Consider the following 26,820-nt stretch of genomic DNA (forward strand, 5'->3'; position numbering starts at 1 on the left):
ATTAGTATATATATTATATACATTCAGCAAAACTATATAATTTAAACTACATAATTTTAAAACAATTTACATAATTATTAATAAAAGTACATAATTTTTAAATACAACTACTTTTAGTATACCAAATTAAAAAAACATATCACAAAATCCTAATTCTATTCTCCTATCATTTGCTCTCAAACTCGCATCAACCCTCAACTCAAGCCTCCACGACTACCCGTGCTCCACCCACTCAAACCCTCATTGCCGTCGCCAACCTTGCTTTCTCTCCATCGCCGCTGCTGCCACTGCCGTCGCCCTTGCTGCAGCCGTCGCAGCCCTAGCTGCAGTCGCCTCCACCCTTGCTGCCATCGTTATCGCTGCTGCCCTCTTCTCAGCCGTCTGCTCCAGCCTTTGAAGTTTGTTTGAACAGGGGTTTGAAGTTGGAATCTATACTAGGTAAAAATTCACATGATAAATACTTTATTATCAGATTGCTAGTGTAGTTAGAATTTGTTCTTGAATGCACAGCCTGATCTGTGGGGTGTGCTGGCCCAGCCATGAGACTCGCTTACATCTAAAAAAAAAGAGTAAAATGGAGAATTATATATTGTAAATAGTAGAATTGGTAATTTTTATTTCTGGTGACATTGATTAGATAAGAGTTCACATCACAGAAATGGCAAGGAGGTCATTCTCATGATTGTAAACGATCCATTGTCATGAGTACCCTTATCAATTAGATCTTAATTTTTAGAGTAATTTTGATATGCTTTGATTGTAAACACTTCAAACAGCAAATACAACTGCTTCAAACTGCTGTATAGATTAACATAATCAAGTCATGTACTGCACCTTAATCTCTTTGCATTATGTCTCGGCTAACTTCTTATTTTATACCACTTATAATTTTTTTTTTTCCTTTTTATTCATTTTGGTCGGAAAGGCATAGAATACAAAGACATTAAGTTACCATACGAGCAGGATCCTATTCTGCTTAACTGCCTTTCTTTCATATGCAAATTCCTTTGATTTTCTTATTTTAAGAAATCAGATTAAATTTATTGGTACTAAGGCATGCATCAACAATCCATTTTTGTGTATGCACTAGATACGTGATCTTATATTTCTTGTATGGTTAATTGAGGGAAAATGATCATCAAGTTTAAAATGCTGCCACCCACAAAGTTGTTTATCTAGGAGTAAATTAGAAATTCAGCTCCTAACACTGTTATTAACTTTTTGATGTTGAATATTAATTGAATTGGGGTGTTGTGTATGTTTTGCAGGCCAATTGCTATTTAATGAGATATGGATGGACCCTTAGCATTTTTATTTTTTGATGCTCTTTTTAAGTTGATACAAATTTGTGATTTGTTTAGTATTGTTTTTTTTTTCACTGTTGGTATTTTTTGCTACAAATTTGGATTTTTTTATTTTATTTTGCTATATTTGATATTGCCATAATTTCTTGCTATAATTTTAGATGTTGATTAATATAATTTTTGAAAAATGCTTAACAAGCTCGAACTTGAATTGTGCTTAAAGAACTCGAACTCGAGCTCAAATTGTGCTTAACGAGCTTGTTCTCAATATAGGCTTAACAAGCTCGAACTGAACTCGAGCTATTCATGAGCTTTATTATTTTCACAGGAGCTGAGCTCGAGCCTCTGCTAAAATTAAATGAACTGAGCCTGAACAAGTTGAATTTCGGCTCGGCTCGGTTCGATTACAGCCCACAATCCTAAATGAGAGTCGTTTCAGTCAATTTAGTCTGTTTAATGTTTATCTGATAGATCTCAAACCAACGGCAGTGGCAGTGAAGAAAAAGAAGAGAAAACGGAAAAAAGAAATAAGAGGTAAAAATATGCAGCAGAGAAAATCAGGGAGGCCATCTGGCACCGACGGCTATGATTTCTCGTATCGGATGGTCGTTGATTCCCGTAATTTGATCTATTCTTCTTCTTTTTCCTCTCTAATCAAAACAGAATTAGGATTTTCCGAATGCTTACATTTGATTTGGCTTCTGTTTTCCGGATTGTTAGTATTTAGTTTCTCACCTGTCTAATTCGAATTTTCAGGCTATACTAAGGTAGCTAAAGGGAAGTCTCGTCTCTGTACATTGATTCTAACTCAGGTACAATTCATTTTTTTTTTAATTACACAAGCAAATAATTAACAATACTTTAACTTCATAATCACTTTTTAAGAAGGTTTGGATTTGAATGCAGGCTGTAATTCAGTTGATAGGGCTTCTATGCATTGTATTATCAATATCAAATGAGAAGGGCGCGAATAGACTTGCCATCTTATCTTCTGTCATTGGGTTCTTTTCTCTTCTAACTGGGGAATTAGGTTTTATGCTAAATTCTTGTTCTCTAATTTCTCTAGTTAGTTTTAATTTCACGTAATTTTTTAATGCTAATCTTTTTCTTTTCCATGTTAAAGGCCGTAGACGCAGTAGAGTTAGTTTCTTGAGAGTTTACATTATCACATCCTTTATTGCATTACTTCTCTCCATATTTTGTGCTACTGCCAGCAATTCTACTTTAGAAGTAAGTTGGTTGGTTGATTGTCTGGTTTGTTATTGTTCTATTGCCTACTCCATATGTAAACACCGTAAAGGTGACATGTGTCTTGAGTTATTACTTTTCACTTTGGATGATTATTATGTACTCAATCATTTAGTATTAATAATTATGTATAATTTATCTATCGACTTAGTGTATAAATGGGGATATATATCTTGTATAGGTAAGTACTTTCCTCTATACACCAAATACATAAGAAACTAAAGCCTCAAAACTCAAGAAAATGGTAGTTTCTATCAACTTGTACTAATTATTATTATTATTGTTATTATTTTGAGTAGGTTATTCAGAATCTGAGTCACTGGGAAAAAAACAAGTTTGAACTTGTTGAAACTCTTCTTCTTATACTTGGTAAGTTACATAACTTTATTTGATAGCCCTGCTTGCTCGGACATCGTAGTTTTAGTGCTATCTTAATCTTCTTGTTTTGTTTTTGTAGGATCATTGTTGCAATTATTTACAATCAGCACTGTAATTTCCTTAATCGGTAATATGTCCCCTCCCAAGAAAGCTTCTTAGCAATTTACTTTAATATCAGCTTTACTCCCCAGGATAGAGAGTAACAGATCAATCTTTTGCCTTTCCATACTGTTTCGAGCTGCTTTATATCTTTTCACGCGGTGAAGAATTTATGGATTTAAGGATGAGTTTGATTTCTGAAATGGTGAAATGCCACCGGTATTACTATCTTCAACTGTGAAGTACTTAATGCTATAAAATTTTGGTTATCATAGCAAGAATAGACAAATCATTGGCTGGTTAATATGGATGTTTTTCTTTTTCTTATTCCCTAAGCAGTCCGATTGAAAGGAAACATTGCTGCTTTCTTTCCCCTTTACTTGCATAAATTCTTTTGAGTCAATAAGCATACTGCTAAGAAAGATTATGTGATCCTTTTTCGCTTTGATACTAATACTACTTTTTATTTAATTAAAATGGGGAAAAATATGAAATCGAGCCACATGCTACCCAAGCCAAAAGGCTCGCCCAATACGCCCATAAACAACACCTAAGCATCTCGATTCCATGTGATACAACTCCAAACTTCAGAAATACAATCTTAGTCTTAGTCTTATATGATCCTTAATCTTAGTATTGATAGCAAGACTATGAACACTAACGGTAATTGTTTTTCGGAAGTTTTTTGCATGAAAATAGAATAAAAGACGATGAAAGTGTCTAATCTTAATCCAAAAAAATGCAATGCATATTCTCTTCCATTTCATATCTGAGAATCCTCTGTTCTTATTGGAATAGAAGTATTTTCCCCATTCTTACTGGAAGGGAAGTACTTTCACAAATTTTCTGGGAACACATTCAAGTCGGTTCTAATTTTTCCACCATAACATTGAAGAACTACATGTTCTTTCTGGGTTAATTCGGTAGAGTTTTCACAAAATTTTTGCCTTTTGATTCACTGAAAATAATATGAGCATCCTAGTGTTTATTGTTTCTTTCACCTAATTCTTCTTAGGTATTTTATTCACAAATGCAGGTAAATATTTATTTATATCTTTTAATAAATTAGGAGAAAAGTTAAAAACTAGATACCGTATCAAGGCAGTCACCTTTATAGCTAGTAGCTATATAGAAACCACCTTCAATTTCACATTGCATTTGAAACATTTGTGGGGGGCTTAACACATTATAGAACCTTAGGACGAGACCTTTGCTTGTTAATATGCATGGTCACTGACACAATGTCACCATGACAGAAGCTTGGAGAAAGAAAACCATCAGGAAAACTGAAAGCTACCTTATATTTAGCAACTGGGGGATCTTACATTAAAATTAGAATGCAACAGGACTATTAGAAGTTCAAATGAAGTTAATAACATTGTAAAACTTTGTTCTTTTTTCTTTCCAATTTTTGTTCATGCCAAAACCTCCTTTAAACTTAGTTGCTGAAATTGAATCCAGCATCGAAAAGCCCCCCAGGAGAAGTGCTTAAAAGTTTTCTCTAGCTCTAGTTGGAAATTCAAAGGATATGCTTGTTAGGATCCGAGAACTGAGATATATATTTTTGGTGGTCTGTTCCTTTATTCATCCTTTATGTTTTGCTGTGAAGAGGTTATTTTTCTGGTATAAAAGTTGAAAGCTGTGTTTTTCTTTACTGGAGGATGGTTTTTGAGAGAGAGTTTCAAGGAGCATGAATAGCCACATGTGGGGATGTCTTAGATGTTAGCATAGATTTCTTAATTCTAAACACATATATTACTACTTGTACTGCGTAACTTATCCCCAATTAAGCTGGAGAAAATATAGATATAAAAATTCTAGTGTCGGACAAATCTCATTTTCTTCACCTTGTCGGACAAATCTCGCATTGACGGTGGGAATGGAGTAATGGACTAGGATTTTTTAAATAACAAACTCAAATTGCATCTGCCATTCTCTGGATCTCATATAGCTGCTAAACTACATGCGAAGAACATGCTAATCTAATGCTCTGTTGCCCAATAGCTTTCAGTTTTATTTTCCATTTCTTTATCCAAGCTTATCCCATGGTGCCACTTTGTTTTCATGCTAGCAAGCAAGGTCATCATCCTCTTTAAATTCCTCTGGAGTTAATAATTCAATCTTATTTGAAATCTTATTATGACTTAATAATTTCATTAACGATGGTCGACCCACTTTGGAGGATAACCACAGTAGAGACAGGGATGTTAAAATGACAAAGTCTCTGTCTTTTTCATCCTCATGCAATTGGAAGACAACTAAAATCTCTATTTTTTAAGATGTGTTACTTCCTCTCTTAATCGACTCCGTAATTCCCCCTTACCATTTATAAACCTTTTAGTGTTTATTTATTTTTAACAATTAGAGGACTCTAACACTCCTCCGTTGTGCCATGATTCTGTAATTGTCATTCCAAATGAAAGCCTTTTCTTTGATCTTCCTGCTGTGACCTTAAATGCAATTCTTAATCTGAAATCTAAAATGCAGCAAATATCCGCGAAATTAAAGATCGGATGTACAGAAATGCTAGCGATGCCTATTTGTAATGTGATCCATACACGCACCTCTGTGTCCGCTTTCATCATTTTGTTTATTTAGTGGGATGCACGAATTACCTTTGTCCTTTTCTTCTGCATGCATGTGAACCCATGTTGTTGCTTGGACTGATAAGTTTTTTTTCTAACTTTGAAAGAACATCCTACCAAATTCACGGGGACTACAGCAGAAAATCACTTACATTAATCGGCTTCACTAATACGACTACCTTAAGTAACACCGTCCTAATTAAGCTGCCACATTTCGTACTCATGGAAACATGGCCATGCATATATCTAAACGATGTATCCCATAACTTGGCACAACAAAAATCACACCACATATATTTTAGCCCCATACTCGAATTATAAGAACTAATTAACTTGAACCCAGGTAATCTAACCATGAACAGAGGCATAACTGTTGACCAAGGACAAGGCGTTGCTGGTCAAGTGTGCAATCTTCACAATCTGTTGCCTAACAAGAGTCTTCAATTCCCCATTCATCGTGCTCCCTGCGAACCCGTCACTGCAAGTACTCTCGTCTGTTAAGGCAGCACTAACCCACGTTTGTACGTCGTTCATCATGAGCCCAAAATTGGAACCTTGAGCCTTACCCAGCTCATCAATTGATTTTCTGAGCTCATCTACGGAGTCGGTTAACTCATCCATGCAGTCTTGCATAGCTGATACTTCTCTAGGCTTCATGCCATGACTTTTTGAGAGTTTTTGCATCATGGTTGAAGTTGATCTTGTAGATGCTAGTGTTACATTAAGGGCTGCATTGGCTAGGAGCATGGGGCTGGTTTGGATTTTGCTTGCATGGATTTTGAGAGAACTATAACAAAGTCTTGGATATGTAGTCGTACTACAAGATGTTCTTATGAACTCTGTGCTGGTTGTTTGGGCGAGGTTTCTACCAGCTGAGGAAGAGTTTATGTGGAAACTGATGGCAAGGAGAATGAGAAGGAAATTAGAAAATGTGTTAGAGGAAACACTAGCCATGACTATATTTCTTCTTCTTTTTCTCTCTCTCTCTCTCTCTCTCTTAATTAGTTAAGAGCTAATCAGCTGATGATGAAAACGGGAAAGGAAGGTTCCCCATTTTATAGGACCAAAGAAATAGTCACATGTGAAGTATAATTATGGAATTTGAAAATGTAATTACAGTATCAAGTGGCATAAAGCGGTAGAAGGGACTCAAATTATTGAAGAATAATATTTTTTGTTTTTAAAAGAAATGAAATGAGAAGAAAAGGAGATTCTCGAGTCCAAGAATGATAGACATGGGGCCAATCCAATAGACAAGAGGCCAACCTAATCTTCCAGTTTTTATCCTAAAATAGTCGAATTGCTGAAAAAACATGCACCCGGATAATAACGGTGACAGTATAGCAACAACTGCCCAACCCCCTCGAGGCTCTAATAATGCAAGCGGAACTACTGTTATTATTATAAAAGAAAAGGACGGAGATACCGAATAGTTCCCTGGTGAACAATTTTTGAACCATCTTCTGATGTTAATTCATATATAAGGCCTCGTCGGAAAAAGAGAAGAAAAGCCGTTGAAATTTGAAAAAAGATTTATCTGGAATCATGTGGGTGGGACTGGGAAAAGGAAAATATCTCAACGCTACTTCTTAAATAAAAAGAAAGGTCGAGCCCATACAGTTCAAATGGCCCCGCCAGTCTAAAACTGATTGCAATTTGGCAATTCAAGTTGGAAATGAAAGATAGTTTTTTTTTTTAGAAAAAAAAAAAAAAAACACGATAAAGATGGCCGAAACACAGAGTATGGAACGAAAATACCTAATAGGTTTTGGCCAGGTACAACCCATGTGTGCTAGCAACTAGCAGACCTTAAGTAGTCAAGTTGGTCACTCACCCTTTAGCCGACATTCAAAAGTCATGCTGCACTGTGTAAGCCCCCAGCATTAATATTTGGACCAGAAAATCAGGCTTAATTAAATTTTTTAAGTGGCCGGCTGCTGCAGCGATCCCTTCGTCCTCATCTAAGCTGCACGCTAATGCTATATTTTGTTAAAAATTTCTGTTCCACTTGCGGCTGATATAATGAAGTTTGTTTTGGTGAGTGCTTTATTAAAGTTTGCTCTATGGTTGAGGTCTGATCTCCACATATAAAGTTGTAGCTTTTTCTCTGTTCAAAACATTGAGTATCTAGTGATTAACAATGTACCTATCCATCTAAGTATCGCCTCTAATTAATGCTTATATTTACAAACATGTTTTGCTCGAATGTCGCCGAGAATTACCATAAAAAAACAAAATATGTTGGTATATTATCGTTTATTATAAAATAAAATAAAAAGGTAGCAAAAAGTGGAAATGGGAGGAGTCGATCCCTGAACTCGGACCATTTTTTTGGGTGGGGTTGTAATCCAAAACTGTCTGACATTTATCAACACAGATAAAATTAATAATACAAACTGATACTTTATAGCTAAGGTATAAAACATGAGCGTAAGAGTGCATTTGTACTTTCAAACTTAAACGACTGGATACCTATAAAAGTCGCCATTATTGCCGCCCACTTTAGGCGCATGAGATTGCTATGTGTTGTTAGGTTTGATTTCCTAGGCTGATATATTCTGGTCTATAGACCCATCCGCCCTGCCTGAAATCTTTGCCTTTCTCCGGGCTTAAAACAAATTCTTATCTTAAGAAAGAAGAAAAAACTGATTGAACTCTTTCACACTTTGAACAGAGGTATGAAACTATCTTAAAATGTGTAAACGTATCACTAGGCTTTATTTAATGTGTGAACATGCAGTGACAACGACCAGCATCAGAACATTACAATCCAATTTATTACCTTTCATCGCTTTGGATGGGATATGCCCTGTGTGGCCACAAACAGCATCCCTATTGCAGATAAACGGCTTAATCCATGTGCACGCACCGAAATCTTATTGCTACTTTTTTTTTATTTTATTTTATTTAGTATTATAATTCTTTTAATATTTAAACACTTTCTTATTAGGCAACCCCATGAGTACACATAAAATCTAAATATCCTGTTATATTCTCATTATTGTTGTACATATCTTTATAAATAGGATCTTTTTCACCGTTACAAAATATTTTATAATTTATTTATTTAGATATTTAGAAACCATCAATATTTAAACGATAATAAAGAACCCTCAAAACTTAATTGAGGTGAGTTTTTCTTAGTATTTCTGAAATTATGATGAAATTAATTTTATATTCATGAAAGATTTAATTTATACATCTAAATAAATATTTTAAAATATCTTATGGAAAAAAATAATACTTGAGCAGAATTTGAATTTGAATTTGAAATACATAAAAATGTAGCTACCTTAACAAAAGGGTCACGTCTCAGAAGAATAAGAACAAATCAATTCTTTCTTCTCTAACTAAAAGAAGGACAACTCTACGTTATACGAAGACCGTCTTTTGGAGTAAGAAAGTAATTTGATAATCTCATTTATCTAACTCAATCATTTAATTTTCTTTATATTTTCTATTTTTTTCAATCTTTTTACCTTTGAAACTAATCTGACCTTTAAAATTTTTATCTATATTACAAGTTAATTGATCGAGTACTTTCAACACGCACCGTGACTATGCATTTTTTTTGAAAAAATATAAATATTTTTTTAATAAGAACTAAAGTGTATATTATGATTTAAAAAATAAAAATAAAAATTATATATATATATATAATTTAGTGCTAACAATTATAATCGTATTGATAGAGTAGTAGATTGTAATTATGTGAGAAGAACGTTACATTCATCGGCACTAAGTTATATATCGACTATAGATGTCTTTTAACAAATCTAATTATTTGAATATTCGGTTTGATTTCTTTTATCTCTTTACTATTTTTATAAAAAGAGAATTCAACACTCCAGTAATAGAGAACCATAACACTTTTATAAGATGAGAATTCAAAATCTCATAACAAAATACTATAAAACTCCTTAAAAAATATTAATATTTATTTATTAAATTAATATTTAAGAAGAAAAAAACCACTGTTAATGAATAAAAAATAAAATTATAATAAAAAAAAGAAAAGAAACGGCGAGAATTGAATTTAATAAAATAATTTTATAAAATATGAGAACTTAACATAATACTTTTATCCACATCAGCTAGAGAGTACAGTAGGCAGTAGCTGAAGTGTGCAAAAAAGGCCAGTTTGGTGAAAAAAAGAAAAAGAAAAAGAAAAAATAGAAAAGAGAACTGGAGTGGAGTGGGGGTATCAATTAAATGGTAATGAATTTCACTTACTTTTGACAAACAATGATGATTACATTATATGAATGGAGATCTGGGGTCACTTGTTTTTAGATCCAGAAGAGCCCAAGTTAGTAATTACAAAGAATAAAATATCCTATAGAATATTAGATAGTCAATTCACGATCTTTTCTTTCTGTTCTTCTGTTTCTAAATCTCGTGACCCTATTATTTAAAACCAAAATTTATTTCCATTGATTGCATTCGCCAATCAACATCTTAAATCATTATAGAACAAGTTAAAGTATTGTAATTGGATCTTTGCAGAGGAGATCACGTTAAAGTTTTAGGCATAGCCACTTTATATCCTTTTTTGGTAGAAGCTAGAACGTGATCGTGTAACTAGAAACATCGATCCATGAGACAAAATTCTTCGACGACCACGACACTATATCGAACAGGCTTGTCTTTATATATTGAATAAAAGGACCACATTAATCGACACACCCCGTAACATAGAACTGCTCAACCGCTGTAGCTAGCTTCTTGTTACTTCCCGTGATGAATATAATCATCTCTTGCTTCTTGATATATCAAATGTCAGTGCATGTGAATCACTCCTACCCTATCTCTTTTTCTCCACAAGGATTGCCATTGGCTTCATCGCTGGATCGATCAATAATTCAAGAACTTCTGCCCCACAGTTCCAAAAAGTTTCCTTCAAATTTAGGACACCAATCATATATATATTATGTACTATATATATAGTTCCTCTGAAAAGGGTTAATAATTAGGCAGTCATCTGTGCACCTAGCTATATCCACACACTTCAGCCCTCAAAATCCTATTACAATGTTTTGCCATAGTCTTGTTAAGATTGTCTTCCTCGTTTTCTTCTGCTTTGCAAACACTTGTTCGGGTGCAAGTGATGATTTCATTAAAACCTCATGTGGGGCTACAAGATATCCAGATTTATGTTACCAAACTCTATCAGCTTATGCTAGCAGCATTCAAAAGAACCCTTTACAACTAGCCAATGCAGCTCTAAATGTGACCTTAGAAAGTGCTGAATCCACCTCAAATAGTGTACTAAATATGTTGAAAGCGCACAACCTGAGTCCTAAAGAAGCTGGTGCCATTAGTGATTGTGTGGAGAACATGAAAGATTCAGTTGATGAGCTACGAGAATCTTTAATGACGATGACAGATCTTGAAGGCCCTGACTTTAACATGAAAATGAGCAACATACAAACATGGGTAAGTGCTGCACTGACAGATGAGGATACTTGTATGGATGGATTTGAAGGGAATGCCATGAATGGTAAAGTTAAAAATACTATAAGGAGCTATATAGAAAAAGTTGCTCAGTTGACTAGCAATGCCTTAGCTCTCATTAACAAGGTAGCCTAATTAGTCACAAGTAGAAAAATAAGTTCGATTCAGATTAAGTTGCTCTTCTTTTCTGAAAATGCTGTGTATAACTCATTGTAATGTACACATTCAATAAGCTTTTAGCTATCTGTGAATAGTTATTATGTTCTCAATTGCTCAAGTGGGGGTAAGTAATTTCATTTCTCTTTTGTTTTATATGCTATTACTTCTTCTTCCTTTTTTTGAAAAACTCTAATTTACCTTTATATTTCATCTGTACACTAAATAAATAAATATTTATTAATTTTAAATATTTAAATATTCAATATAAATCCAAAAATTACATATATATTGAAATAAAATATGTATTTACAAGTAATTTTATAACTGACTCCAAAAGTTTTTAATTAAAATTTCTTACCTTTAGTTTCATCTAAACTTACACTTTTGGGTTCATAATCTATAATTTTACACAATAAATTAAGGAATAAAATTTTTTTTTTAAATTAATTTATTTCATATTTGATAAACAAACGATCCGCATTTTTTGTTATTAAAATAAATTTCATCGGAATAAAAAAATACAAAGGTTGGGAGAATTTAGAATGGCAAGTGAGAGTGGCAGAGATGATTGTCCACGGGCAGCGCCTCCGCTCCAGCAGAAATAAACGGTGGTGCACTGTACAGCTTTATGGGACATGTGAGATGCTGGCGCCATGATCCACACATTTTGACTTTATCACCTCAGCCATATCCTCATGTCATGTGTTTAAATTCGATAACGTGTCCAGATCTTATAGGGTGTCCACATGCCTCACCTTAGCCCTTTGACTTTTAGCTTTATTTCCTTTCCCTTCAATGGATAGTTAGCTAGCGACTTTACCATAATTAATTGTGGGAAATCCTTGTGCTTGCCCAGCAGACTCCATGTATCAAACCGACCCATAAATTAATGAATATCCACTCAATTGATCAGAGCATTTACATTTAAGAGTATTGGGATATTAGCTTCAATTATACACCCCATAAATTATGCTAATTTAGCCCCTTAATCAAGAATAAAAATATATATTTTAAACAACCTTTTTCATTCAAATATATAGTAATACTATAAAAATAATTAAAAAAATATATCAAAAGTCAAAAATACTTTATTCATATTTGCTAAAAGAAAATTAAACTAATCAAGATTTGCATAAAACTACTCCAACTCAGCTTAATTTCTAGAACAAAATGGTTCTCTTCTAAGATTATGATACTAGAACGAAATATAAAAAATCGAAGGCTTCATTTTCAAGTTGAATACAATTTATTAGGCGAGTTGTACAATGCATGTACAAGATTGATTGTACAGAAAGCAGCATACGGTTAATATTTGATTAATTGCATGCTAGAATCATCATGCATGTGCATGAATTGCAAGCTGCAGTTCTTAGACCTACTGTTTTCTTTTTCTTAATAATCTTTCCTTCTGATCTGTCTTTCTCTCTTCGTTCGAAAAGAATCATACAAATGTGTGTGTATATTATATAATTTTACAAAGTACAGGATCCACCTGAAAGTTACCTATAAATATACAAGACATTTGTTTTTTTTTTCCTTCACAGCCTTCTATACTTGGAGAAAAAAGAAATGGAAACCAAAACAATTACTAGCCCATGCCTCCAAGTTTCTACATTGTTTCTTATTACTTTTCTTGTATTCATATCGAATACCCAAAACTCATTAGCCATTACCACCACAAAAACCTCAAAGACAACCTACAAAAATTACCTAAAAACAGCTTGCAACTCCACCACATACCCTAAAATCTGCTACAACACTCTCTCCCCTTACACGTCCACTATTCAAACCAATGATCTCAAGCTTTGTAATGCTGCATTGACAATTACGCTTAAAGCCGCCAGCAACACTTCTGCTATGGTTAAAAGTCTGTCGAAGCAGAAGGGACTGAGCAAGGGTGAAGTTGCTGTTATTAAAGATTGCCAGTATGAAATTGAAGACAGCGTTGATGAGCTTAAGCAGTCATTGAAGGCTTTGAAAAATCTGAAAGGTTCTGCTGATATGGAATTTCAGATCGATAACATTAAAACATGGATTAGTGCTGCCATAACTGATGAAAATACTTGCACAGATGGATTTGAAGGAATGAAGGTAAGTTCAAAAGTGAAGAGCAAGATTAAGAAGAGTATAGTGAATGTTAATAGGCTTACTAGCAATGCTTTGGCACTTATTAACAAACTAAGCTACTAGTTCTCTGCTTTCTCTCTCTCTCTCTATATATATGGGAAGAATCTCTTTTTCTTTTTTTCTTGTTCTTGTTCTTGCTTCTGGTATATGTGTGTAATGATCAAAGATTCAAAATGCAAGCTTCTATGTAGCTATATTCACCAATGTATCATAATGCCTTCAAACGTATAATTTGCTAGATTGAATAATTCACGTTCTATTTGTACTATTGATGATATCATAATGTGTGTATATGTATATCTATATTGAAGGTGACTACTTCGATATAGGGTTCAAATAATTAATTAGGCTTAGCAAATAGCGATATAAAACGATGAAACTACCTAATTTTTGTTGGACAAACTAAAATGACGATCAACTACTAAAATCCAATAATTAACATTAACTTGAATCTACAGTATCCACGTGAAGACACTTCAATAATTAGGCTAGATGCCAATTTGCATGCAGGCCCATCATTTCACAGAAAAAAGAAAAGAGAGAGAACTGGTTATTATATATTTCTTCTATTTTTTTTTTTTTTTTGGGTGTGAGGGGGGTGAGGGAGTTATATTATTTCTCATTAATTGATGGAATGAGCCACATCCAATCCAACTGTCATGGCAGTTGTCTTCCTTGTCTTTTTTCAATCATTTAAACCTATTATTTTTTTATCTGTATGTAAAGGATCCGATGACCTTGATCATTTAAATCTTGGAATTTAGAGGAACATGAGTTGTAGCTATTTATAACAGAAGTTTCACATGGACGTAGATAAAGGATAGCATAACACTACTGTATATAATCAAACTAATAGAACGCTCTTCTTCGATCCTAGAAATTCAAACGTCCTGGATAGCCACTTTCTTGTGTGTTTCAAAATCGCTCGTGATATCAGAATTCTTTGAGATTGACTTGATATCATCTGATGTGAGAATCGTGAGAAGACTGAGTATATTTTCTCAAATCTTAGCTCATAATTACGGCATCTTATCATTAATCGATTCTGTTTTAATAACTTGAAATTTTGATTTGTGAAGCTGTGGTTTAAAATTAAACTTACCAATATTATAATTATAGATGCAAGCTTAGACGCACTCTGTCATTATATAGCGCATGCATTAACTGCGTTGGATCTTCCTGACTGAATGCTACAAGCATGACTTCTTTTAGATTGTGCTTCTGTTCTCCGAGATGCATGGGTTTTGCATTCTAATTTATTCCACTTGACTGTATATGCAAGTGGAAAACAAAAATGTGGAATACACAATATGAATTTAATATGCGTAAGCCTCTCTATGAGAGAAAGAATGTAGAGATGGAGTCAATACGGTGGCGGTACTGAGACATGGATAAGAACATAATTGCAAGCAACTCACCCGCAACCCTTCCAAGTTGAATTTGAAGGAAAAATGTTCATTACTTCCAATTTTTGTTTATTTAATATTGACATATCTAAAATTATTCTTTTGATTAAAATAGCAATCTGAAATTATTAAATGTAGTTTTATAAAATTGAAATAAGTTAAAAGATAAACTAATTTATCGTCATAAGTTGTACATCTTCCCATACCCATAACCATAACCATGATGGTTTAATCTTGGAATGACACGATTTCGGTATAACCACAGACCAAGGGGTCATACCCACTATCTACAGGAACATAATTAGATTTTCATTTATTAATTTCAACCACGTAATTTATTGAATAAAAAACTATAAAGTTTATGTTGATCAGCACTTGGTATTTTTGTTTATAAAAGTAAAAGAGATATTGAGCTTAAATCTTCATTCACCCAATCAATAAATTATAAAATAAAAATAAAATTTAAAACATCTCCGGTGAGTCTTAATTTCTAGATATTCGAGCTCAACCCTCAAAATTTTTAAACGAACTGAGGCAGAGGGGGTGGGGTACCCAAGCGTAAACAGGTCTAACTTTTTTCTTTTACTTAAAGAAAGAATCAAAATTCAGAAAAGAAGGCTTGCAAAAGCTTTACAAAAGTGGGGTCGGCGATGGCGTGTAAGCCACTAAACTCTGACCCATTTGCCAATTTTTTCAAGATATTGCATGTGACAGTCTTCCTTCATTTATGCATTCGATCTATCCCTTCATTTATGCCTTTTCTTGGAAAAAGATAAAATATAAAATAGAAAATTCCGGCCGAGATCGCATGTCATCAGCCTGTCCAAATGACACATCCTATCAATTATCTCCAGTCTAGACTATCTGTTGTTGTTAGATTCTGAGAAAAAAACAAAATGAAAATTTTGATTTTTATTATTTATTTAAAATTTTAAATTTTCTTGTAAATTATTATTCTTTTATATGTTTTTTGAAAAAAATATTACTTTTAAGTGTTTTTCTAAGAATATATTTTAAAACTAGAAAAGAAAAAGTTTTTAAAAGCCAAACATAAACATCCTCTAAAAAATCGGATTTTTCTTTGTATTTATCCTGCTTTAATTAATCTCTGATCCAACCAAAAGGTCAATTTACTTTTTTAATTTATGCCAAAGAACAAAACAGCTCAGATATTAACTTTTTCTACTGCCAAAATCATCCAGTAACTTGTCTTGAAGGATAAGTGAAGTCCGAATTTCATAACCATAATTGGTATAGAAATTTCGAAAAAATTGAATTGAAAAATATAAATTTTAGCGACAAGTTAGGATTAGAGACTTGAGAGGATAAAGAAGAATATTATCTGAATAAAGAAGTAACTATTAGCTTTTTATATTAAAATAGGTTTTGATGACCCTTAAATAGAAGTTAAGGGTTGATTTACCAGAAAAGTTAAGATTTGAGTAGTTTAATCTCTTGAAATAAGTTGAGGGGGCACTTTGATCCTTTGTCCATCTTATCCGGAAAGACCAGGATCACGTGGTTAAGAATATTGAATAACTCGCTCACGTGCTTAAAGTGACAGTGGGGCCTACATAAAGTCTATCTTGTCGGCTTTCATAAAAAGACGTTTCACACCCTTTTCCGTCCGTTTAACTCCAAAACAGACCATATTCACCCGAAGAAAAATCTTATTTAATACATTTAATACTAAAATATAGAATATATATTTTTTTTAACTGTATTAACTACTCAAATTCTTATCTCAATATTAATAAAAGAAAATAAAAAAAGCCTTAGCGAAAACACCAACCAATGTTTGGAGAGGTGAGATTCCTTTGATTAAGGGAAATAGGGGCCCACATGCTCTTCAATCAAGGCATCATTTTGGCTTTCTCTAGTTTTCTACTACCAACTTCTAAGGAAATAAATAGAAAATATCGGTGCGTATAACAAATTAGATATTTACAACTAAAATAATAATACAGTTCATAATTACCTTGTATAAAGAAAAATCCATATCACAAAATTATGCATGAGATGAGTGAACTGAAATTACACAATCTATAGCATTACTAATGGAAAATTGTCCTGCAAGGGAAAAATGCCTTCTAAAGAGGCAAGTAGTCAAAAAACGAAAAGAAACAGAGTGGGTAAAAGCAGACTGTTCATATTATACATCACTCAAAACATTTCCATAAACACCCTTACATGGAGATTTGGAGTTTGAGAACTCCTTCATACAAAATTGACTGCATATTTATATTTATATATAAACATTAATTTTCTGCAACCACACAAGCACAAGCAGCTTAATTAATGCTTGGAGGCATACTTGTTAATCAAAGATAGTGCATTGCTTGTAACCTGAGCAACTTTAACTATTCTAGCTTTAATTGAAGACTTCATCTTCCCATTCAAGGCCTTACCAGCAAATCCATCAGTACAAGTATTCTCATCTGTCAAAGCAGCACTGACCCAAGTTTCTACATTACTCATGTGCCATTGGAAATCTTTACCCTTGTAATGACCCAGGTTCTTGAGCTCATTATAAGACTTGGAAAGTCTATCAGCAGTATCATCAATCTCTTCTAAGCAATCCTTAAGGGCCGCCATTTCTCTGGGCTTAACTCCCTTGAACTTTGTCAATTTGTAAACAAATGTTCTGGTGGACTGTGCGTTTTCCAGGCTAACAGACAAGGCAGTCTGTGTCAGTTGGAGTGGGTTTTGCTGGATTGAAGTGGCATAGGCAGATAGAGACTGGATACATAGTGCAGGGTAAGTGGTGGTTCTACACGAGGCCTTAATGAAATTAGAGGCAGCAGCAGGGGCTGCAGCAGATGTTGCTGTGCTTGAAATGTAGAGTAGTACAGAGACGAGTAGCAAAAGAAGAGTGGGTTTTACCATGTTTAAGGAAATGGTTGCTTCTAAGTTGGTACTTTAGTAGGCGGTGAATTGAGGAAAAAGAGATGAGAGGCTTTGAATTTATAGAGGCCAGGGAGGGTGAGCAATGAGCAGCCTCATTAGGGGTTTCATGACTTGAGATTAACCTGCGCCGTGGGCGCTTTCTATTAGTTAATAATTTTAGGAATATAAAATAATATCCTATAAAATATGAATGTAATGCACCGGCCAGCTAATATCAAATATCTTTGTCCTTTTTCTTTGAATATATATATTTTCGGGATTTGTCGACAAGGGAAACAGCTTAAGATTTTGCTACCGACATCACTGCGACCAAAACTTTAAGCATATATTTTAAAAAATCCAAATATTTTTGACAGTTTGTTATTTTGATTAATTAATTTAGTTAATTGAGTGTTATTTTAGCCAAATTGAATAGCAGGTGAAAATTAAGTAACATAAATAAATAATAATGTAGATGCAATTTAAAAAATTTAAAATTTAAAATTAAATAATGTAACATTAGGATTCATCATTTTAAATTTCTCATTTCTTAATTGGCACCAGTCATATTGTTTAAATTTGATAAATAATTCAATTATATTAAAATTTCACTCAATTTATTAGATCAGAGCTAAATTGATAATTTTATTTTTTTTTAAGAAAGCCAAACTAATAAAATTTCTTTTAAGATTTGAATTGTTTACACTATTAGGACATATTTCAACTAGTATTCTTCTATTAAAAAGGGAAAACTAACTGTTGTTGAATATTTTGCGATTAGGTAGGCCATTAATGGTGTCATTGATGAATCGAATTTTTAAACATCCATGGACATGTGGAAGAGGCCGCTTCTCCCACTTGAAGCGAGAGATGATATTTTACTTGTTCAAATAATAAGGCGAAGCAAGTCGTTAGGGAAAAACCAATATGATTGTACTGTGCTTCTATCCTTTTTATTCCATAAGGAATAGCCTCTAATTTGTGAAAATCTTAATGCAAATTACAGAATTTTATGTCGGTCACTCAAAATTCACCTAAATTAAGGAAAGATTCTATCCGTAATCAACGGGATTTACGAGTTGAATGGATTTCTGTTGCATATAATTTGATATTAACTGCTTAAAATAGACTTGAAATTTCAGAAATCAAATATGAAAACAACAAAAGAAAGGTCCAATTTGGAAGCCGAAGTGGATGCCATATACGGATGCTTTAAGAATTACCAATGTGAAACGGTCTTTTTTCCTTTTCCAAAGAAAAACGAGCAAAAGTCAATAGTTAGAATTCATAGCAGGCAACCAGGCAGTGACTTTAAACGTGTTACTTGCTAACTCTTTGCAATTGCCGTACCCTTGGCCAAAGAAAGCCCTTTAATCATTATACAATGGATGGTTTCCGTACAGTAAGTCTCTCTGCAATGATTATACGTATTCACCTTCCACCAATTCTCTTGGCTACTTATCTTTACCTTCCAACTGCCAGAAAATGAGCATTAGTCATAAGGCTCATTATTATTTAGGACATGTTCATAGTAAGACTTCTCAGCATCGAATTCCTCTATTTATCTTTCAAATTATATAGACATTCAACTGTAATTGTTCTAACACACTGAAGTCACAGAGTAAATGAGCTAAAAGCATTAGTAACTCCCATGACCAAAATCTACATGAATACATGAGGATGATGCAATTCCGGTATCAAAGCCCGTTGTAGCTACAGCTTGGCCAACATAAGAATGCTTCATCCTTTAGATGTATATAGTAATTAGTACAAATTAATTCTGTACACAATTAATCATAATCCTCTATCCACCATCATTATTCTTACTCTCTCTACATCCTCCGGCCTACCTGCCTCATCATATATCTCCATCAAAAGCTCAAAATTGTGTTCGTTATCCGGCTCCAACTCAAAGAGATGGTGAGCAGCAATCTCTCCAATATCTACACTCCCATGGAGGTAACAAGCATATAACAATGCTCCCCACACAGTTGGACCAGCATCGAATTCCATTTTATCTACTAAAGAATATGCCTCGCTGATCAACCCTGCTCTCCCATAAAGATTGACTATACAAGCATAGTGTTCCATGATAGGTTTAATTCTATACTTTTCTGTCATCAATGTGAATAACCTCTCCCCATCCCTCACTAAACCCAAATGAGCGCAAGCCGATAGTGCTGACACAAATGTGATATTGTCAGGAAAAGCTCCAGAATTCTCCATCCTCTCAAAGTAAGCTAATACTTGAGGGTCCTTACAGTGAGCAGATATTATAGAATTCCATGATACAACATCCCTCTCCTGCATATTATCGAACAACCAACGGGTTTGCACCAACTTGCCATTACTCGAGTACATAACAATCAAAGAGTTTGCAATGGACAAATCCCATTGCATTCCTCTTCTAAGAATCCATCCATGAATTTGAACTCCTAGTTTGAAAGAAGATACATTTGCTAAAAGTGACGAAATTGCCACTGAATCCAATTCAAGTCCATCTTGAAGCATCCTACGACCAGTGTGGAATGCCTCTATAATGAGCCCATGACGAACATAACCAGTGAGCATGGAATTCCAGGAAACAGAGTCCTTAGAAGCCATTTTTTCAAAAATGCTTCGAGCTTTAACAATGTCACCACATTTTGCATACATATCAACAAGCGCGTTTGAAGCAAATCTATCATTTGCAAACCCTAAACGAATTAAATCTCTATGAACAGCCTCTCCGACTTGAATTAAGCCAAGTCCACCACAAGCTTTTAACACACGAGGAAATGTGAACTCATCTGGTTCAACATATTCTTCATCCATCTGAAAGTAAAGTGCAATAGCATCTTCGTATAGACCCAATTCAGAATAGCCTGCAATAAGCGAATTCCAAGCAAAAGCAGACTCATCTCTGTTAGACATTTCGTCAAACATTTGGTGTGCTTCATCCATGTATCCACACGACGCGTAAAGCCTCAACAGCTTGGAAGAAACGCCAGTGTTTTTACGTAAAATGGAAGTGGGTATCAGGCGGTGAATCCTCATACCATGATCAATAGAATTTAAGCGATAGCAAGTTTCTAAGAGAGAAGAGATGATCTGGGTATCGATCTTTATGCCCTTTCCGATAGAGGATTCGAGGTCTTTAATGACATCATCTAAGGCTTGTAGTTTGGTCTGTGTATAAGTATTAAGATTAATTAGAAGGGGAGTAGGAGATGGAACTGGAAAAGAGAGGCCGTTGGCATTTCTGTTTTGGTAGAAATCATTCTTCTGTATCCGGTTGAGTTGTCTTTGTTTCCTGCGTTTCTTGCTACTGGAAGCGTAGTGGAGGATCATTGAAGGCGTGTGTAAAATTTGTGGTTGCATAATGCTCCTCATTTTCCCAGAAAAGAATTGTAAAATGGAGGGAGTTTGTTTTGAATGAATTTTCCTTTTATTTATTGCTTGATACGAGATATTTACGATCACAACCGCGCCCAAATTAAGCCATATAATCATAAATAACATTGGGCCAGTAGTTTTTGGACCCGCCTATATTGAATCCTTTAAAGTGTTGAAAACATTGCCAAGAACTAGGCTTTAAGATTTTACTTTGCATATTTCAGATTCAATTCCAATTACATTAAGCTTTCATAAAGGAAACGAATTTTATAAATCTCGATCTGAATTTGCATCGAAGTATTATTGATAAGTCTTGAAGTATCTTTTGTGAACTTTTTCTTCTTCAATTTCTACAAACATACGACTAACAAGGGTTTCACTGCACCTTTCCCTTGAGCAATCTAAATGGACTGCCACAAGCATAAACATCGAACATAAGCTTCATCATCTAGGCTGAGAAATGCTTTGTCCTCATCAAATTCCTTGAGGCCTTTAATTAAGAATTTCACCCTTGTGCTTTGCCAACTACATACCACAAGTCTTACAGAATGCTCATCCCTGACCACAACAATCTTTCATTTCATTGCCTGAGGCAGAAACATAATTAATAAAGCTTAGCCATGGTTTTCAAAAATGCTGTATCAGAATATGTGACTAAAGCAGTCGCACTACTACTTGGATTTAGGTTCACTACAGTACTGCAATTCTCATTGAACCCATGTTCGAATTAAAAGCGCAGAGACATCAAAGGAATAATATTGGCAAGGGTAGCACAAAGAGTAGTGAAATTTCCTTGCGTATATATCAGTTATGAAGATAAACCTAAGATTCCGCCAACACTAAGAGACCAAAGTCCATGTAATAATCAACAGACACATGATGATGAAGATTGAAAGTGGTCATGAACTAATGATAAACACTGAAATGTAGGACAACATGAGAAGCCAAATGTTTTCTATAATAATACAAAAACTCAAATGTGAAAGTTTGGCCGAGCAGTCTAAGGCGCCAGATTTATTTACATTTTGTTTTTTTAATCTAATTCCATAATTTATTTTAGCTGTCAAATTAAGATTTTCTTAATTCATGAACTAATGATAAGCACTGAAAAAGTAGGATAGAATGAGAAGATAACTACCTCACATGCAGAAAAAACAGGGCGAACTTGTTCAAAAATCTCGTCTACTGTTCCAACTGCATTGATCTGTATGCATTGGCTTCTTTTAAGTAAATAACATATTTACATTCTAATAATATGTACATGTTACGTGAAATAGGAAATGAACTGTTAAGAATACAATAAAAAGTAAATACATTTATATGCGTGTGTGTGAACTGTGAACCAAAAAAATATATGAAGGCAGCTAGTTATTGCTGGTTTAAGTTTCAAGCAGTAGATTTATGTAACATGTACATACTGTATGAAGTTTTCCCTTCTTGGAGTAGTAGCCAATAACGGGAAGATTTAATGCTGAAAATACTTCAAGACGTTTCTTGATTGTATCTATGTTGTCGTCAACTCGACCCTGCGAAAGAGTAACTTCAAACTTTAACCAAGGTTTTCAATTTTTAACATGATTTGTTTCTAAGCAAGTTATGATTGCATAATCACCTCGTTGCGGTTTAGCACTCGCTTTACCATCTCTTCTTGCGGGCAATCAAAGAAGAGAACAATGTTTGGTTCTGCTCCAATCTGCAATCAGAATAGCATAGCTATATTATACAGTCTGATAAATTCCATGGGTCCAAGATAACGAAGGAGGAGCATGAGTGGGCCTGAATGAATAAATTTATTTGAGCCTAACCGTTAACATCATTTAAGACAGGTTAATAGGTTTACACTTCCCATTATGATCTCTTTTATATATTTAATATCTACCTGATGTGGGACAATCCACATCCTCCAACATAGTCTTTATAAGCAGTTTATAGATCATTTGGCTTGATACCAATATCTACATACTGCTTTAAGTCCCCCATTCATCTGAAGTTTGCCCAGTTTCCTTCTTCATTCAACAAACATCATAGTTTTCTACTAATGTTTTGTTCTACCTGATGGGTTTTGACATAATTACTAACTTGACATCATATGCAAGATTGCAGGAAGTCTAGCTAGATACCTTTGAATTAATGCAAAGATCTGAATGAGAAAAGTTACATCACACTTGCTGTAAAAATGAAACTCACAATATGTTCAAATGCTATGCGGTTCTCCTCAGTTCGTGGGAAGCCATCAATAAGGAACTTACTGTTGTCACTTAATTCCATCTCCTTTTTAATCAATTTAACTGTCACTTCAGAAGGAACAATTCTGCCCTCTTTAATTGTGTTCAGGATCATGGCTCTGAAAATCCAGTTTCATTATGAGAAGACATTCGTAAAATTCAAAAGAGACTCTCACTAATAAGAACAAGGAAATATTACCCATCATCACTATTAGAAAGTATTTCCCTCCTTAACAAATCACCTGCACTCAGATGTTTAAACCCAAAAGTCTTTGCTATCTTTAAACATTGTGTACCTTTTCCGCTACCAGGGCCACCTGAAAGCAAGACAGTGAATAAGTAAAAGATCTTGGCTTAGATGTAATGTTCTGTAAGTGCTAATTATGGAGGGTTATGAAGGTACGGCACCACCATGAAAGATTCAGTTTTCAATGCCATTATATTTGTTTAGCCTTGTAATTATAAAAAGCTCTTACGATGACAGAACTCAAGACTTATTTTTAAAAACTCTTTGGTTAATATTGATCGTAAATGAACAATCCAGCTGCTAAAATGTACAAAAAATACATAAATAAGGAATACTACAAATACCAAATTAATACCTAAGACAAAAGTCATAAATGGGGTTTTCTCTCCGAGTGAAGAAGTTCCATATGTATCCTGCATGCAAATAAGAAACAACTAGTGATGAAAATTATTCCCAACATATAAAACTATTTGAAGAATCTTCTAAGCATGACTATGACATTAAGTCATTGATTAATCAGAAGCACAAACAAATAGTAAACAATTCTTGATTTATGTATTTGAATTTTGTGCACATCAATCCAATAACAATGTTAAAGCCACTAATTTACATTACAACATTATGTGTACTAGCAAATTCAAGTGCAATGAAATATCTATAGAGGTTAAGGTGAAAAGGCAAGAAAACGAGATATTAAACTGATACCAGCGTGGATATTTCAGTAGAAAGTGATCTCCAGCTCTTAACCCTCTTAGCTGCCTGCGGTCAACATCAGAAAATGACAAGAAAAAAAAAATCAAATGACCATTGCAAATTATTTGACAAAATGTAATAATTGTCAACAAAAAACTTTCAGGTTATACATCGTTGAGTAAGGTTGATTTAGAAGAGGATATCAATGGACAAAGTGTCACCATGCATTTCCACATATTTCTGTGTTCTCTAGCTCTTTCTGTTTCTGGCTTGCCAGATTTTTATCTGGTTCAAGTACTATGTCAGTGAGGCATTACGTCGAACAAGTAACACGGTATTTGTGGGTCATGATCACATCTTGCCCGTGCAGTTTGACACGACGTTTAGGATTGGCAACGAGTAGGGTACCTGTCCATTTAATGATATCCGAACCCGAACCCGTTTAAACAATAAATACCCGAACACATCCCAAATCCGTTTAAGAAGTTGTCCTTATTACCTGAACCCATCCCAAATCCTAATAGGAATACCCGCATACTACCCGAACCTGTTTAAATTAAATGACTATTAAATAAATTTTATGGTTATTTATATGGATAGCGGGTACCCTACCCATTAAAATCCATTTATATGAACATTCGGATAATTAAATGGGTACCCGTTTACAGAACCTGTTTACAATAATTCAAATTAATAAAAAATACAAAATATAAACTAATCAAATCTAAGTATTCAACATTAAATGTTCGATATATTAATACAACCCAAGCATAAATTCAATAAAATTTAAAATAATGTTATAAATAATAAAAACTAAATAAAATGCAATTTTAATAAAAAAAGTTATATACATTATTAACAATAAACTCAAATCAAAAGAAATAAACCATATTTTCACTACATGAATCTCTTCAATTGAACAATTTAGTAACTAAAGTCTGAAAATCAGTTTAGAGAACATGAGTTGTTACAAATTAAACCAAATATAACCAGATTTTAGAGGACATGAGTTATTGCAAATTAAACGAAATGTAACCAACCAGCACCTGCAACATTGAAGATATCATGAACATCATTAACACCCCGTTTCTCAGCCAGTAGATTTTGTAAACCACAAAATGCAGCTGCACCCCTGTACGTACCTATTTGCATTATCAAACAAACTGTTACTTCTTGATGTTTCATTTGCATTTCTTTAATATAAAGAATGCACCAATGTCTCTTGCAATAGATCTATTTACAACTATTATTATAAGAAACAACTTGTTTCTGCAGTTGAACATGATTCTAAAAGAAAAAAGAAAAAAGGCTGATAATATACAAACACAGTCAACAACATATACAGTAACAAACCAACATAGCAATCAAAGCAAAAAGATAACGGGAAAAATCAATCTTAAAACAGGAAGGAAAGTGACCATCAAATAGAAAAATCAATCTTAAACAAGCTTTTGCCATCCATCTCCATATGTTATTATCAAACAGAAAAAAAAAAAAAAAATCAATACTAAACAAGCTTTTGCCATTTACTTTAATCTAACAGTAGAATTACAAAAATAATTAATGGCAAATTAAAACAACATACCTGATGACCGGCGAGGGGGAAGCCGACTGCTGCGAGGGCAACGACGACGACGACAGCGAGGGCGACGGCGACGATAACTGCAGCAAGGGCGACGGCAGCAAAGTTTTGGTGATTACAAAGAGGCTTGAGAGGGTGGAGGCTGGGAGATTTAGATGAAAATAGAATTAGAATTTCTAAGATTGTATTTTGTGTTATATTTTTGTTTTAATTTGTTATGTAGTTTTGATTAAAACTACATGGTCTTGATTAAAAGTAGTTTTAATTAAGATTTTAGTTTTTTTACTTTCTTAAATTTACATGTAATGTTATTATTATTATTTTATTGATAAAAGAATTTCTAAATTTATACAGTAATATTTTTATTTTTCATATAAACATTAAGTATTGACATTATAAAAATAAAAATTAAATTATACAATATATTAAAAAATTATTTTATAATTTTAAATATAATAACACAATATATATATTATTAATAGTTTATTTTAATAATAAAAATGAGATTAATTAATTAAACTTAAAAATGAAAGTTAAGATTTTAATTCTACTACATACAAAATAGTATGAAACCTTTTATATCATATTGATTAGTTAAAACACATATTATTAATAAATATTATTTAATAATATAATAAATATCATATTAACATTACATAATCATAAGTTAATAATGCTAATAGATTGGACTGGATATTATAATAATATTTTTTAATAAATTTAATTTTTTTCTCCTTTTACCTGTAAGTAATATTTAATTTACTAATAAAAAAGCCTTATAATATTACTTTACATCTTAGTAAATATTATGTGCATTAATGTTGACAGATACGACAACTGATTACGTAATGTTGATTTTATTAAAAGAGATTAAATGATATCAATTAATTAAAAGATATATTATAAAATTATTTAATAAACATCATTAATGTCATATTAGCATACATAATTATGAGTTAAAATCTTAATAGGTTGGATACTAATAATAATATATTCTTTTGTTAGTATATATATATATATATATAGTGTCATTTTAATAAAAATTACTAAAT

At 33.3% G+C, this 26,820-nt stretch overlaps 7 protein-coding genes across 10 annotated transcripts; 3 read left to right on the forward strand and 4 right to left on the reverse strand.

Moving 5' to 3' along the window:
* Positions 1 to 125: 125 nt before the first annotated feature.
* LOC8266057 lies at positions 126 to 3,356 on the forward strand. 4 transcript variants are annotated; one of them, XM_015724548.2, is made up of 7 exons: positions 126 to 438; positions 1,794 to 1,922; positions 2,061 to 2,116; positions 2,211 to 2,334; positions 2,428 to 2,534; positions 2,852 to 2,921; positions 3,010 to 3,356. In XM_015724548.2, the coding sequence occupies exons 2-7, from the start codon at positions 1,847 to 1,849 to the stop codon at positions 3,087 to 3,089; spliced, it is 513 nt and encodes a 170-aa protein (XP_015580034.1). In that variant the 5' UTR covers positions 126 to 438; positions 1,794 to 1,846; the 3' UTR covers positions 3,090 to 3,356. The 4 variants fall into 4 exon arrangements, with proteins under 4 accessions (XP_015580034.1, XP_048228733.1, XP_002510936.1 ...); XM_048372776.1 differs by having other exon boundaries at positions 127 to 438; positions 1,269 to 1,922; XM_002510890.3 differs by having other exon boundaries at positions 127 to 438; positions 1,633 to 1,922.
* Positions 3,357 to 5,746: 2,390 nt separating this feature from the next.
* Positions 5,747 to 6,667, reverse strand: LOC8266056 (21 kDa protein). The gene has a single exon (XM_002510889.4). The coding sequence runs from the start codon at positions 6,566 to 6,568 to the stop codon at positions 5,963 to 5,965; it is 606 nt and encodes a 201-aa protein (XP_002510935.2). The 5' UTR covers positions 6,569 to 6,667; the 3' UTR covers positions 5,747 to 5,962.
* A 3,632-nt stretch (positions 6,668 to 10,299) lies between these two features.
* On the forward strand, positions 10,300 to 11,368 carry LOC8266055 (21 kDa protein). Its single transcript, XM_002510888.4, has one exon. It carries the CDS (start codon positions 10,646 to 10,648, stop codon positions 11,201 to 11,203), a length of 558 nt encoding a protein of 185 aa, XP_002510934.2. The 5' UTR covers positions 10,300 to 10,645; the 3' UTR covers positions 11,204 to 11,368.
* A 1,332-nt stretch (positions 11,369 to 12,700) lies between these two features.
* LOC8266054 (pectinesterase inhibitor 4) lies at positions 12,701 to 13,606 on the forward strand. Its single transcript, XM_002510887.4, has one exon. The coding sequence runs from the start codon at positions 12,797 to 12,799 to the stop codon at positions 13,415 to 13,417; it is 621 nt and encodes a 206-aa protein (XP_002510933.1). The 5' UTR covers positions 12,701 to 12,796; the 3' UTR covers positions 13,418 to 13,606.
* A 3,283-nt stretch (positions 13,607 to 16,889) lies between these two features.
* Positions 16,890 to 17,734, reverse strand: LOC8266053 (21 kDa protein). The gene has a single exon (XM_002510886.4). It carries the CDS (start codon positions 17,644 to 17,646, stop codon positions 17,056 to 17,058), a length of 591 nt encoding a protein of 196 aa, XP_002510932.1. The 5' UTR covers positions 17,647 to 17,734; the 3' UTR covers positions 16,890 to 17,055.
* Positions 17,735 to 18,762: 1,028 nt separating this feature from the next.
* On the reverse strand, positions 18,763 to 21,147 carry LOC8266052 (pentatricopeptide repeat-containing protein At4g25270, chloroplastic). The gene has a single exon (XM_015725535.3). The coding sequence runs from the start codon at positions 21,145 to 21,147 to the stop codon at positions 19,441 to 19,443; it is 1,707 nt and encodes a 568-aa protein (XP_015581021.2). The 3' UTR covers positions 18,763 to 19,440.
* A 121-nt stretch (positions 21,148 to 21,268) lies between these two features.
* LOC8266051 (probable UMP-CMP kinase 2) lies at positions 21,269 to 25,975 on the reverse strand. The gene is made up of 10 exons (XM_015725544.3): positions 25,772 to 25,975; positions 25,233 to 25,328; positions 24,199 to 24,252; positions 23,849 to 23,906; positions 23,446 to 23,563; positions 23,209 to 23,365; positions 22,634 to 22,714; positions 22,440 to 22,547; positions 22,160 to 22,225; positions 21,269 to 21,608 (listed from the first exon to the last, which is right to left on the reverse strand). The coding sequence occupies exons 2-10, from the start codon at positions 25,260 to 25,262 to the stop codon at positions 21,597 to 21,599; spliced, it is 684 nt and encodes a 227-aa protein (XP_015581030.2). The 5' UTR covers positions 25,263 to 25,328; positions 25,772 to 25,975; the 3' UTR covers positions 21,269 to 21,596.
* Positions 25,976 to 26,820: the final 845 nt, after the last annotated feature.

Source organism: Ricinus communis, chromosome 4 (assembly GCF_019578655.1).
Source record: "Ricinus communis isolate WT05 ecotype wild-type chromosome 4, ASM1957865v1, whole genome shotgun sequence".
Lineage (NCBI taxonomy): Eukaryota > Viridiplantae > Streptophyta > Magnoliopsida > Malpighiales > Euphorbiaceae > Ricinus > Ricinus communis.